The sequence below is a fragment of the Physeter macrocephalus genome, chromosome 4 (genome assembly GCF_002837175.3).
Source record: "Physeter macrocephalus isolate SW-GA chromosome 4, ASM283717v5, whole genome shotgun sequence".
NCBI lineage: Eukaryota > Metazoa > Chordata > Mammalia > Artiodactyla > Physeteridae > Physeter > Physeter macrocephalus.
The window spans coordinates 33,587,323-33,602,836 of NC_041217.1; the positions used below are offsets into that span (position 1 = coordinate 33,587,323).

The following is a 15,514-nucleotide window of genomic DNA, read 5'->3' on the forward strand; positions in this document are numbered from 1 at the left end:
AGCAGTTATGGGATTTGATTTTATTGTGATTGTGCCCCTCCTACCGTCTCATTGTGGCTTCTCCTTTGTCTTTGGATGTGGGGTATCTTTTTTGGTGAGTTCCAGTGTCTTCCTGTCGATGACCGTTCAGCAGTTAGTTTTGATTCCAGTGCTCTTGCAAGAGGGAGTGAGACCACATCCTTCTACTCCGCCATCTTGAACCAATCTATATAATAAATTTTTATTACCAATTTTCCAATAATTATGAGTGAGTTGTCACACAATGGCATTAGGGCAGGAAGACTATCCCTCCCTCAGTCTCAACTAAAAAGATGTGCTACAGAGATGGACTTTTGCAATGGCACAGTGAGGATGAGGACTTCAGTAAATTTTCTGTCTCACAAAAAACAATGAAAAACCGTTTGAGCTGGCAGAAGAAAGGTCAATAGAGATTATCTGGTTTGAGGTGTAGAAAGAAGATTGAACACAAAATGAACAGAGCTTCAGAGACCTGTGGGATACCATCAACCATACCAAGATACACATAATGGGAGTCTCAGAAGCAGAGTAGAAAGATGAAGAAAAATAGCTGAAGAAATAGCTAAAAACAACCGAAATTTGATGAAAAGTATTAATTTATACAATGAACTATTAAGTGGAGCTCACTGAAGTCCAACTAGAATAGTCAAAGAGATGCATATCTAGAGACATCATCATCAAACAGACAGAAAGTTAAAGACAAAGAAAATTTTCAAAGCAAGTAATAAATAACTTATCACATACATCAGATACTAAATATGATTAATAACTGACTTGTCACAAGAAAACCATGGACACCAGAGGACCAACAGGATGACACCTTCAAAGTTGAAGGAAAGTTGAAGGAAAATTGAAGGAAAAAGGCAGTTAGACAAGAATTCTATATCCAGCAAAACTCTCCTTCAAAAATGAAGGGAAAATTAAGAGATTCCCAGATCAACAGATGCGCCTTACAGGAAATACTAAAAGGAATCCTTCAGGCTTAAATGAAAGGACACCATATATAACTTGAATCCACAGGAAGAAATGAAGAGGTAAAGGTAACTACGTAGGTAAATACAAAAGACAGTATAAATGTACTTTTATTTATAACTCTTTTGTTCTCCTGCTTTACAAGACAACCACATAAAGCAATAATTACAAAACTGTGTTGATGGGTGTACAATGTATAAGCATACCTTGGAGATATTGCAGGTTTGGTTCCAGACTACCATAATAAAGCGAATATTGCACTAAAGCAAGTCACATGATTTTTTTTCGTTTCCCAATGCATATAAAAGTTATGTGTACACTACAGTCTCTTAAGTATGCAATAGCATTATGTTTAAAAAAACAGTTTACATACCTTAATTAGAAAATACTTTATTGCTCAAAAATGCTAACCATCATCTGAGTCTTCAGGAAGTTGTAATATTTTTGCAATAATAACATCAAAGATCACTGATCACCATAAAAAAAATAACAATGTAAAAGTCTGAAGTATTCCAAGAATTATCAAAATGTGACACTGAGACATGAAGTAAGCAAATGCTGTTGGAAAATGGTTCTGATAGACTTGTTCAACACAGGATTGCCACAAACCTTCAATTTGTAAAAAAATGCAATATCTGCAAAGTGCAATAAAGTGAAGTGCAATAAGATGCTATTTTATGTCTGCATAAAGATCTAATTTGTATGACAGTAATACCACAAAGGAAGGGGGAGGGAATGGAGGCATATTGGACCAAAGTTTTGTATACTACTAAAATTAAGTTAGTATTCAACCAAACTACATCATTTTAAGATGCTAATTGTAATCCCTAGGGTAACTACTAAGAAAGTAACTCTAAAAAATATAGTTAAAGAAACAAGGGAATTAAAATGGTACACTAGAAAATACCTATTTAATACAAAAGGTAATAATGGAGGAATAGAGGAACAAAAAGATATAAGACATAAAAGAGCAAAATGGAAGACAGAAATCCTACCTTTTCAGTAATTACATTAAATGTAAATGGATTAAACACTGCTCAAAAGGCAGAGACTGTCAAAATTGATTTAAAAAAAAAAAGGGGTTCCAACTACATGCTGCTTACAAGAAACACTATTTATTTATTTATTTATTTGCCACTCTGTGCAGCTTGCAGGATCTTAGTTTCCTGACCAGGAACTGAACCCAGGCCCTCAGCAGTGAAAGTGGAGAGTCCTAACCACTGGACCACAAGGGAATTCCCAAGAAACACAATTTAGATTCAAAGAAACAAACAGATAAGAAGTAAATGTATGGAAAAGACATATCATGCAAACAGTAACCAAAAGAGAGTTAGACAGTGGCAGTTAGACAGTAAATATCAGAAAAAATGAACTTTAACACAAAAACTGTTATTAGAGTTATAATGATAAGGGACATATCCAAGAGGAAGATAAAACAATTATAAACATATGCAGCTAACAATAGGGCCCCCAAAATTCCTGAAGCAAAAACTGACAGAACTGAAGAGAGAAATAGACAATTCAACAACAATAGCTGGAGACTTCAATGTCTCACTTTCAGTAATGGATAGAACTAGACAGAACACCAACAAAGAAACAGAAGACTTAAACAACCAAGTAGATCTAAGAGATTTCAACACAACACTCCACCCAACAACAACAGTATACGTGGTCTTCTCAAGTACACATGAAACATTCTCCATGATAAACCATATGCTAGGCCATAAAAAGAAGCCTCAATAAATTTAAAAGGATTGAAAACTTTGAAGTATATTCTACAACCACAATGGAATAAAATTATAAATCAATAACAGAAAGAAATCTGGAAGTCACAAATATGCAGAAATTAAACACATTCCTAAATAACTAATGGGCCAAATAAATCACAGAGGAAATCACAAAATATTTTGAAATGAATGAAAACAAAAACACAACATATCAAAACCTATGGGAAACAGATGTTAAACAAAAACTTGTACATGAATGTGTAAGATTCTTAACAGCTCTAATCACAACACCCAAATGGTAGAAACCATCCAAATGTCCATCTACTGATTAATGGATAAACAAAATGTGGTATGTCCATACAATGGAATATTATTCAGCCATTAAAAGGAATGACATATTGATACATGTTACAATATTGATAAACCCTGAAAATATTATGTTAAGTGAAAGAACCCAAACACAAAAGTCCACATATTATATGACTCCATTTATATTAAATATCCAGGACAAGCAAATCCATAGAGACAGAATGTGGATGAAAAGCTGCCAGGGGCTGTGGGGATGGGAGAATGGAAAGTGACTGTTAATGACAAGGGGGTTTCCATTTGGGTTGATGAAAAGGTTATGGAACTAGATAGTAGTGATGGTTGCATAGCATTAAAAATGCACTTAATGCTACGGAATACACTTTAAAATGGTTTAAATGGTAAATGTTAAGTGTATTTTACCACAATAAAAAAAGTGAAAAGCAATATTTTGAGAAAAGAAAATGTTAAGAAAACATATTAAAAGTCAAGTAGTTTAAACAGACACTCAGGTCTAAAACAGAGCTCTGTGATTTCAGCAGAATATCATAAATGTAAAAATTGTCAATACAAAGTTATGTTCCATACTTGTATGTGAGGCCAAGAGGCCTCAAGTGTGGGCTCATCCTCTTCTGGATCAAAATCTGGATTATCACTTGGAGGAAGAGTTCGGAAGATGTTAGCACTGATCTGTAAAGAAAAATAAATTTAGATTCATGTTCTAAATAAACATAAACATATGTTTTTGCTGCTTAATTGAATTTAAAAATGCAAAATGAAATACTTTTAAGATAACTTTATTTAAGAAAAAGGTTAAGTTGTGGCTGTAAGCTTAGTTCAAAACCTATAAATCTCTTCAAGATATGAAGGCAGCCATTTGTTTCTCTCTTTTCTCTGTCCCATAATTCTGACTTCTATAGACATCAAACTTCGTACAGATTACCTCTAGATTCCTCTCCCTTAAATCGCAAGTTTTTCTTTCCAAGTTTTGCTTTAAAAAAAAAAAAAGAGGATGGGAGGGAACTGGGGGGGCGGAGCATAAAGTTCCTAACTCTCCCTATCCCTAACTTGATTCTTTTCATCTTTCCACACTCCCCCCATATTCTAACCCAGCCATTTACTTACCTTATAACCCAAGAGTTTGGTAAAATATCTCTTACACATACACACCACGCTAAAGAAGAGGAGGATGGAGGTAGAATACTTTCACTGTCATTACAGACATAGTTATTCACTGCCATTACAGACACAGTTATAACACCCCATGATGACTTAATTTACTGTATTTCATTAACCCTGAGCATTTTTTTTAAAAAATATTAATCTCTCTGAAATAAGGATATGCTTTGAGACTCTTCATTTCATAGTCTTCATTTTAGGTTATAACTTCATCTTTCACACTGTCTTAGTACCAAAGTAAACTACATATCCTTTTTCTCTAGCAAAGGCTGGATTGTGAGCTCAACTCAAAATTCGTTGAAGAATGATGAACAGACTGACAGACCAAATGGTTTAGTAAACATGTAAGGCCCTAATTTTGAGGGGTTGGTCATTTAAGATAAATTATTTGGGGAACAGAGGATGAGACAAGCGTTGTTTGGTGGTGCAAGCAAATTCCCGACCATTCTTATGAAGTAGCATCTATGGTAATCCAAATAACTGCTAACAGTCAATTACTATAATCATAAGACTTAGAAAGTTATAATCCAGAATTTGATTTGCTAGAACTCAAAGCCAGTATATGAGGGCAGAGCCAATAAATAGTTTGATAAGTATCAATTTCACAGAGTGGCAGAAAGTCATAGATAGAACTTGAAAAGGAAATATATCCCATAGGAGAGCATAATTTGCCTTTGAAATCATACTTATTATTGCTGGTAGTAAAAGAAAAAGTTAAACCTTTTAGCCACCAATAAAATTAACTGTATACAGCAAATACACAGAAGAGCTTTAAAGAACTAAGTGGGTGAGTTGGCTTCTTATCTAGAAATTAAGTACCCAGAAGTTAAAAAAAAAAAAAAAAAAGGACAAAACACACACATCTTTTTACTTGGGAAAAGAAATTAAATCTCAGAATTTGTTAGTAAATAGAAAATTACAAAATAATTTGACTCAAATATTTGAGTACTTTCAATATCCGAGGCAACAACCTTAGAGAGATAAAAATATCTTCCCTAGGATTTTCAAAATTCCTGAATACAAACCATTTGAAATCAGTAAAGTGGAAATATTACATTTTCCCGCTGAACATTTTTTAATGACAAACACAAAACAAAGAACAAAATACAAAGTCTATCAATAATCAATACTTATATTCTCAAACTGTCTCTTTTAATTATCTGTGGAATTGAGGAAGCTAATTTCATTTTGATTAGTGTTCTCTCTAGAGCTAATCTTAAAAAAAATCTTAAGGCTTTTATTTTCTTTTTTAAAAAGAAAAAAACTAACCAAAATGTCCTAAGTCCTTTTAATTGGTCTTCTAGTACAATATGATGAAAGAAAACTCAACTAGTATATTAGGGTCAAATTTAACTTTCCTACACATTTTCTCTTCCCCCAGAACATATACTAGGCACAGGGAAAAAAATTAAGGCAACTAACTTGTATAGTTTGTAGCTTAGATTATACTTGCTATAACCTTCTATAACCAACATTTAAGCTTAAATTGTGTATTCAGTGACTCTAATTATTCCAAATGAATTTTTTGTATTTTGTTATGCACCAAAATACAAAAACCACAAGTCCGAAACAAATTTCTACAGTTTGATGGAGAATATGGTTAAATAATTAATAAACAGTATCCTAAACAACCTTACTTCAATACTTTTCACATCAGATATTTCAAACTTTTGTTTACATCATTTAACTTCTTAAAGGTCCCACGTTTTGATTAAAATTCAGTGTTATAGAATCTAGATATATGATATCAAAATGTCCTAAATAAGATTTATTTTAGACCTAATTACCTTATTCACTGCTGAGATGCTGAGAGCCCCATAGTTTTTCATTGGTCTTTTTCTTCCCCCTTTAGATGTTCTTTCTCTGCAACTATTCAGCTGCACATTAATTATCTATCAATCTGTATGATCTTGAGCTTATATCTTTCTTCTAAGCTCTAGATCTGCACTATCCAATGTGGTAGCCACCAGCCATTGTGGCTACTGAATTCCCAAACTATTATAAAGCAATGACACCATCATTGGAATGGATGGATAATCTTTCAAATGGACTATTTTTAAAAAACATTCTTTTGAGCACATTAATTATATTTATTAAAAATCAGTCTCATTAAATCATAATTACACCTCAGATCTTACTTGAATTTATATAAATCTGAGGAACTTAAGTCTAGAGGCTTACCATTTTTACTATATCAGAATACGCTGATTCAACAATTACACCACGATTAGTTGAAACATACTCAACCAGTTCATTCAATGTTGCTCTTTTAATTTCTTTGCTCTTCAAGTCTGAAACAGAGTCCATGAAATCAAACAGTATGCAACACTGCTGCAGCTTCTGACAGAAAAGCTCTTGTTGTTCATTTGAAGTGGCATCTGTAAATAAAAATAAAGAGTAACTTAGAAATGACCTACTCAGAAGTTACCTTCGTATGTTTACCAATTTTGTAGAAGCTATTCACATACATAAAGTAAAACTTCTCTCAAAAATCTAGTGAGAAATTTACCCATCTAATCCCATTATTCATGCCAGACATGAATTTCTATCTTCCTCCTCTCTCACTACCCACAATCAATAATTAAATGTTATTGATTCCGTTTCTTTAACTTATCTGGAATCTATCCTTTTCTTGTCATTCCCTCTGCCACTTTAACGGCCCTTAACATTCATCATTTAGACTACAGCAGTGACATCCTATCTGCTTCTCTTGCCTGGGGCCATAACCTGCGATTCCTGATTTATCCTCTAAACTACTTCAAAAGCTAAAATCTTGCTAAAATGAGAATCATTCTGATCATACTCAATACTTTTCAATGATCCTCCAAAAATTACAGAATGACGTTCAAACTCCTTAGGATTGTATACAAAATGAAGCTGCCTACGGCCAAGAGTCATCTCTCAACACTATCTAGCATGCACCTTCACTTTGGTTAAACCATGCTCTCGGCAATTTCCTGAAGATTTTACACTGTTTCCTCTGCCTAGAATGCCCTTTTCCCACATTTCCACCCTGAGAACTCTCCCCATTTATTAAGTTTCAGCATAAGCATATTCCACTCTCAGAAGCTTTCTCTATGGCACTGAAGCTAAATTGGTTGGTTAATCCACATTTACCCAAATGTATCTTAGGTGCTATCTCTATTGTAGTATTTACTGTGCTATATGGCAGTTATATTTTACATGTATTATACTCCTAGATTACGAGGCCCCCAAAGACAGGAAACAAGTGTTCTCCCTTTCTTTCTCTCTCTCTCCCCCTCCCTCTGCCCTCTCATTATCTAGCACAGTACCTGCCACACAACATGCATTCAGTAAATGTTTATTGTTTCGTCTTCTACTGAGTACAAAAATATGGGTACATTATAATCACTTGATTCTAACAAATGTATTAAATCTTTTTGTTTGCAACATTCAAAAAGTAATGAAATTTCACTTCTGAATTTCAAATCTATAAACAAGGACCTTCAGTTATTCAGCTCAATTATTTGTTTCTTGAACTACTGAGATTAAATTTTTTAAAATCATGTATTCCAATACTGATATTGAGCTCATAGTATACAACAGTATTCTTTCATTCAAAACCAATGCCTGCTTTATATAAAGATAGAGGTAGAAATCTTCATAAAGATGATAACCTAACCAAGGGTGCCCATGCTTTTTAATTCCTCTGGGGCAGGAAGCCAAGTAAAATTACTTTGCAGCTATATTCAAGTGCTGTCCTTAAAAAGCTGAGCTAGAGGGCTTCCCCGGTGGCGCAGTGGTTGAGAGTCCGCCTGCCGATGCAGGGGACACGGGTTCGTGCCCCGGTCCGGGAAGATCCCACATGCCGCGGAGCGGCTGGGCCTGTGAGCCATGGCCGCTGAGCCTGCGCGTCTGGAGCCTGTGCTCCGCAACGGGGAGAGGCCACAACAGTGAGAGGCCCGTGTACCGCAAAAAAAAAAAAAAAAAAAAAAAAAAAAGCTGAGCTAGATAAGGTACTGCTAAAATATAGCAGGTCAGATATCGTAAGCCCACTCACACAAAAAAGACAAATACAGCATATCCTTTTGATTAGTCAATTTTGTTCAATAACTTAAAACAATATTTACAAAAAAACAAACATAGATATATTATAAAGAACGACAAAATTCACATGACTTTTGCAGTTAAAATATAAAGATTCTAAAAAAATTTTGAATTTGCTGCAACCCATTTATGGCTATGCCGGCAGAAACTTCTTCTGTGGTAGTGCCACACTTACAAAGAATTCGCCTAACACTCTATGTTCAAAAATCAATAATGGCTCTCTGCTACATGAAAGCCAAGGTCTACAATCCTAAGACAGGCATCAGAGTTCATGTAATACTGACAGAGTACATGACATTTTTGATGATCACTTCCATAAAGTTTTTGATTCAAGAACACCTTTATTCGAACTGTTCTTTTGTGGGAACATTTTATGTATCCTTTTAAAAAAAGACCATTAAATTTGCAACTACTTTCAGGAGCAAGTAATTTGTTAAACAGTTATCTTTACCCAGAAGTTTATTAAACCTCATTCTATTGTGGGTGAGAGTGAAGCACCATCCGGCATACATACTGCATATAATCTTACCAGTCATAATTCACTATACTAGTTCATCCCAAAACGACCATTAGTTATTCTAAGTAGAATCTGCTCATTCCCTGAGAAGTTAGCTGTATCTTAAATGGCCTTTTTCTTAAATTCTCTTGGGGTTTTCTCCCTTAAAGTTAAAAAGGTATCCACTTAAGATTGGTATTTAGTTTATTTCAATTACTAAATAGACGTCTGCTTAATACAAATACTTGGCTTGAAAAAACTAGAAGATGGACACCTGTCCTTTTTGTAAGCTTCCTAATCAGGCTAAACTTATTAGATTGGGTATGTATTATACATTAGAGAAGTGGGTGATAATTTGGGCTGTAAGAATCCTTCTCAACTCACACTGTACAAGAAATCCCCATAGTTCTCTCCATTACTCAGTAATATCTTTATCTATTTATAAATATATCTACATCCTTATTGTATAGCTTTATACTGTTTATTATAATACATATCTTTATATATAGTTAAATTCCATTATAATGATGGTTTGGGGAAATAGGTGCCATACCTTTAGAAGGTAACTCAGTTTAAGAGAGTTTTAAAATATTTTTAAGCTTTTTTTCCTTATGCTAAAAAAAATACAAACTCATACAATATCCCAGTTCAATCAGAGATCACCTTAGATAGCCAGCGCTATTCTCTCCTTCTGCCTCCAAACCACCTTCTCTATGTGAAATCACTCCTCTCTCTGTTCTCCAAAGGCCGTATCTTTGTTCAGACTCTTCCCTACCTGAAATACCTTACCAGATTCCTCCCCTATATTTCCAAATCCTACTCACCCTTTAAGAATAAACTGAAATCTCACATTCTCCACCAAATTTCCCTTAGGTACGTCAGGATAAATTGATCCCTCCCTTCTCTGGACATCTATAATACAATCTCAATCATACACTTGAGCATGCATTAACTTTGGGCCTGTATTTAATGAATATTTCTTTTAGCACTCATCAAAAGAATTCAGGTTCCTCAAGGGCAAGGATCATTCACAGAGCAGGCTTTCCTTTTTATCTCTTTTACTTCTAGCATAAGGTATATAAGGAGCCAACAAATGTGTATTTGATGCTAGAAAAAACTCTGAATTTGAAGAATAAGATTATGCATTGAATTAAAATAGGCTATAGAACAAGCAAAAGAGGCTGCATATCAAAGCTGGCATAAATAGTGAATTATTACATTATGTCTATGCTTAAGAATTTATAACAATGACCATTTTTATCAATACCCTACCTTGATGGTTGATTTAAATGGATTAAATGAGATAATGATCATGAAGGTGAGTGCATATATGTCAAAGTAGATACAAATGGAAGGCATTTTTCTCTTACACCACAGGCTAGTAGCCTATAGCTAACATGTTAGAAGACACAAAATGATTTTCAAGACTGACAAATAGTAGATTCAGGAACATGTTACATATTAAAATGAAGTTTCTTTTTCTTTTTTTTTTTCTTTCTTTTTTCAAGGAAGTTTCTCTTTCTGGGCACCTAACTCTTGAGTCTCCTTGGGAAGAAATTAATGTTTTTCATAGCTTCTCCATTCAGTAATCCGCTACTTAGCCTAAAGATTTCTTTGAAGTTGCTTTCTCCTCCAGAATTATATCCCAGCATTACCTAATATTTGGATGGAACAGGTCACATCTGGATTTTCCCAAACATTAGATATATTTCGAAAGCAGTTAACATTTCAACTCCTTTGGCTCCGAGTTGAAATAGAAATGTCCAAACCTCAATTATTTTTAGGTATTAGGGAATAGAAAAATCTTTTCCCACCTAACCCCTCCTGTAAGTAATACATGTTCTATTGAACAGTCTACTGTGCTACATAGTAAAACATAATGCTGCTAACATTAGCGCTTCCTTCATGCCAAATACAACTCTGTTTCCTATGTCTATTTAACTTTCAAAACAGTCCTTTAAGGTTAGCTTTGAAAGTTAGAGATGATTTCCTGCCTTCAAGAGCTTAGAAGCAGGTTGGGAAGGCAAGATACAAAACATTAAAAAATAATGCTATCAGGCGATAAACAAATGTAAAAGGTATGGTTGTTTACCATACACACACACACACACACACACACACACACACACACACACACACACACACATATACACACAATCTATTCTCTATATAACCTGGAGTCAAAAAGAATTTGAGAGCACTTACAAGATTAAATATAAGGAGAACAATTAAAAATAAAATCAGGATTAATTAAAAGCAGGAAAGCTATAGATATCACAAGGTATTTGACTGCTATATTTAATCACTTTGTGTTGAGTTGCTTGGCAACTAAGGTAAAACAGCGGTGGAGGAGGTGATCAGATTGTAAAAGGTTAAGTGAGAGAAGAGAACGCTCCTGTCGTCTACTGTTGGCTGGCCTACTTCTAGGTTCAAGACAAGCAACCTTTTCTTATAGATCGAAAACATTTTTATAATGGTTACCCTAGTAAGAAAAGATGAGATCGTTTTCATCATTAAAAAATTATAAAATATTTTGCACTTGTAGATGTTTAATATAATCCCAACTCTTAGGCACCTTTCTGAAACATCAATTTTCAGAAGTTTCTTATAAGAAAAAGAGACAAAAAGCAAAAAATATTTTGAATAAGCTGAAAAAAAATCAGACTACATTCTGGCTATATTTCATAAATATGAATAATAAATACTTTGTGAGGAAAAGAATGGGTAATAATTCTGTTCACTAGGGACTTCCCTGGTGGTGGAGTGGTTAAGAATCCACCTGCCAAAGCAGGGGACACGGGTTCGATCCCTGGCCTGGGAAGATCCCACCTGCCCTGGAGCAACTAAGCCCGTGCGCCACAACTACTGAGCCTGCACTCTAGAGCCTGCGAGCCACAACTGCTGAGCCCATGCGCCACAACTACTGAAGCCCACGCACCCTAAAACCTGTGTGCTGCAATTACTGAGCCTGTGTGCTGCAACTACTGAAGCCTGTGTGCCTAGAGCCCATGCTCCGCAACAAGAGAAGCTCGCACACTGCAACGAAGAGTAGCCCTCGCTTGCCACAACTAGAGAAAGCCTGTGCGCAGCAATGAAGACCCAACGCAGCCCAAAAAAAAAAAAAAAAAAAAAAAAAAAATTCTGCTCACTAAATGTAAAAAGCACTGACAGTATCTACACTGACCACTTTATACTTCAGCTTCCCCATTACAAGCATGCTTGCAAATGATGTCTGTCATACTCAGTGGTGTTTCAGTATGGCAATGCCTTACTTTTAGGCAGTTAGGTCACATGCTGTTTTTACTTGGCTATTTTTACTAGGCTTATGTTGATTATCCATTTGCCATTCTCAATGTGGATAATAATGTCCATTCTGATTCCTATAGTGATAACTTCCTTACCTGGGATTCTCCCTGCAATATTAACTGATGTTATTCATCAGAATTCCACTTAGAGGTTCAAAAATAAAAATACCCTTGGAAACATACTAATTCACAGGAAAAATTCAGAAAAACTTACAGTGCTACATCATATAGCAACTGGAATGGTGGATGCTAACAATGTAATTGTTTTGCAACATGCCCCAAGTACAACACAATATTTGCTAGTCACTCTGAAATTAATTACAGGAGACCCCAAATTTTTGTTGGAGCAGTTTAAATCAGGTCTTCTTGGAAAGATGACACTGTACCTATTTCAAATAAATATTAATTTCTTCCAAATGTGTATATGAATCATGAGCAAATAAGGGATGAGCATTTAAGATCCTAGTGACAGCCATTTAAATAAAGAGAGGGACTTCCCTGGTAGCGCAGTAGATAAGACTCCACACTCCCAAAGCAGGAGGCCCTGGTTTGATCCCTGGTCAGGGAAATAGGTCCCACATTCATGCCACAACTAAGAGTTCACAGGCCACAACTAAGGAGCCTGCCTGCCGCAACTAAGGAGCCCACACGCGTTAACTAAGGAGCCCGCAAACCACAACTAAGACCCCAAGCAACCAAATAAATATTAAAATAAACATAAATAAATAAGCAAAGAGAAAAACCCAGTCCTATACATAAACCTATTAGCATATCTTGACCTCCCCCTAAGTACTGATCTGGGAGCAATTCAGACCAGGATTTATTATCATAATATAGCATATTCAACAATCTTAAATGTCTTAAGTCTTTATGTTGCCTCAAAGAAACTTTATCACAACTTAAGAATATAATGTAACAGACGTGAAACACCAATATTTATATTTACATGCATCTCTTCAATAACAATATCAGAGCTAAGGATTTACTAAAAGTGCTCTTCTGAAAAATATTATTAAATCCCCAATATAAAAAGCTCTTCATGTAAAGTATTAAAGGTGCAAGAAAAGCTACACAATCAAGGAATTATCTAAAAAACAGATATGTCTTGCAAAACACATAATAGTTTAAATCTGACTGGAAGATGCTTTTTTTTTTTCTTATATAGCAGGTTCTTATTAGTTATCCATTTTATACATATTAGTGTATACATGTCAATCCCAATCTCCCAGTTCATCCTACCACCACCAGCCCCCACGCCACTTTCCCCCCTTGGTGTCCATACATTTGTTCTCTACATCTGTGTCTCTATTTCAGCCCTGCAAACCAGTTCATCGGTACCATTTTTCTAGATTCCACATATATGTGTTAATATACAATATTTGTTTTTCTCTTTCTGACTTATTTCACTCTGTATGACAGTCTCTAGATCCATCCACGTCTCTACAAATGACCCAATTTCATTCCTTTTTATGGCTGAGTAATATTCCATTGTATATACGTACCACATCTTCTTTATCCATTTGTCTCTTGATGGGCATTTATATTGCTTCCATGACCTGGCAAGTGTAAATAGTGCTGTAATGAACATTGGGGTGCATGTGTCTTTTTGAATTATAGTTTTCTGTGGGTATATGCCCAGTAGTGGGATTGCTGGGTCATATGGTAATTCTATTTTTAGTTTTTTAAGGAACCTCCATACTGTTCTCCGCAGGGGCTGTATCAATTTACATTTCCACCAACAGTGCAAGAGGGTTCTCTTTTCTCCACACCCTGTCCAACATTTGTTGTTTGTAGATTATCTGATGACGCCCATTCTAATTGGTGTGAGGTGATACCTCATTGTAGTTTTGACTACCATTTCTCTAAGAATTAGTGATGTTGAGCAGCTTTTCATGAGCTGCTTGCCCATCTGTATGTCTTCTTTGGAGAAATGTCTATTTAGGTCTTTTGCCCATTTTTGGATTGGGTTTTTTCTTTTTTAAATATTGAGCTGCATGAGCTGTTTATATATTTTAGAGATTAATCCTTTGTCCGTTGATTCGTTTGCAAATATTTTCTCCCATTCTGACGGTTCTTTTTGTCTTGTTTGCAGTTTCCTTGGCTTGTTTTTGTGCCAGAACCATATTGTCTTGATTACTGTAGCTTTGTAGTATATAGTCTGAAGTCAGGGAGATTGATTCCTCCAGCTCCATTTTTCCCCTCAAGCCTGCTTTGGCTATTCGGGGTCTTTTGTGTCTCCATACAAATTTTAATTAAGAGTTTCTCTTCTAGTTCTGTAAAAAATGCCATTGGTAATTTGATAGGGATTGCATTGGATCTGTAGATTGCTTTGGGTAGTATAGTCATTTTCAAAATATTGATTCTTTCAATCCAAGAACATGGTATATCTCTCCATGTTTGTATAATCTTTAATTTCTTTTATCAGTGTCTTATAGTTTTCTGCATATAGGTGTTCTATCTCCCTAGGTAGGTTTATTCCTAGGTATTTTATTCTTTTTGTTGCGATAGTAAATGGGAGTGTTTCGTTAATTTCTCTTTCAGATTTTTCATCATTAGTGTATAGGAATGCAAGAGATTTCTATGCATTAATATTGTATCCTGCAACTTTACCAAAATCATTGATTAGCTCTACTAGTTTTCTGGTGGCATCTTTAGGATTCTCTATGTATACTATCATGTCATCTGCAAACAGTGACAGTTTTACTTCTTCACAGCTTTACTTCTTCAGGATGAGAGTGGCCATCCTTGTCTTGTTCCTGATCTTGGAGGAAATGCTTTCAGTTTTTCACCATTGAGAATGATGTTTGCTGTGGGTTGGTCATATATGGCCTTTATTATGTTGAGGTAGGTTCCCTCTATGCCCACTTTCTGGAGAGTTTTTATCATAATTGGGTGTTGAATTCTGTCAAAAGCTTTTTCTGCATCTATTGAGATGATCATATGGTGTTTATTCTTCAATTTGTTAATATGGTGTACCACATTGATTTGCGTATACTGAAGAATCCTTGCATCCCTGGGATAAATCCCAATTGATCATGGTCTATGATCCTTTTAATGTGCTGTTGGATTCTCTTTGCTATTATTTTGTTGAGGATTTTTACCTCCATATTCATCTGTGATACTGGTCTGTAATTTTCTTTTTTTGTAGTATCTCTGTCTGGTTTTGGTATCAGGGTGATGGTGGCCTCACAGAATGAGTTTGGGAGTGTTCCTTTCTCTGCAATTTTTTGGAAGAGTTTGAGAAGGATGGGTGTTAGCTCTTCTCTAAATGTTTGATAGAATTCACCTGTGAAGCCATCTGGTCCTGGACTTTTGTTTGTTGGAAGATTTTTAATCACAGTTACAATTTCATTACTTGTGATTGGTCTGTTCATATTTTCTATTTCTTCCTGGTTCAGTCTTAGAAGATTATACCTTTCTAAGAATTTGTCCATTTCTTCCAG

General features: G+C 35.1%; 1 protein-coding gene across 1 annotated transcript in view; it reads right to left on the bottom strand.

Annotated features, from left to right (window-relative positions):
- The window catches only part of PPP2R5A (protein phosphatase 2 regulatory subunit B'alpha), a 95,353-nt gene that overhangs the window by 44,350 nt on the left and 35,489 nt on the right, over positions 1-15,514 (bottom strand). Inside the window, exons 2-3 of the mRNA XM_024133744.2 lie at positions 6,384-6,580; positions 3,612-3,713 (exon numbers count right to left, since the gene is read on the bottom strand). Of these exons, the coding sequence (XP_023989512.1) occupies positions 3,612-3,713; positions 6,384-6,580 (299 nt within the window). The remainder of the gene's footprint in view (positions 1-3,611; positions 3,714-6,383; positions 6,581-15,514) is intronic.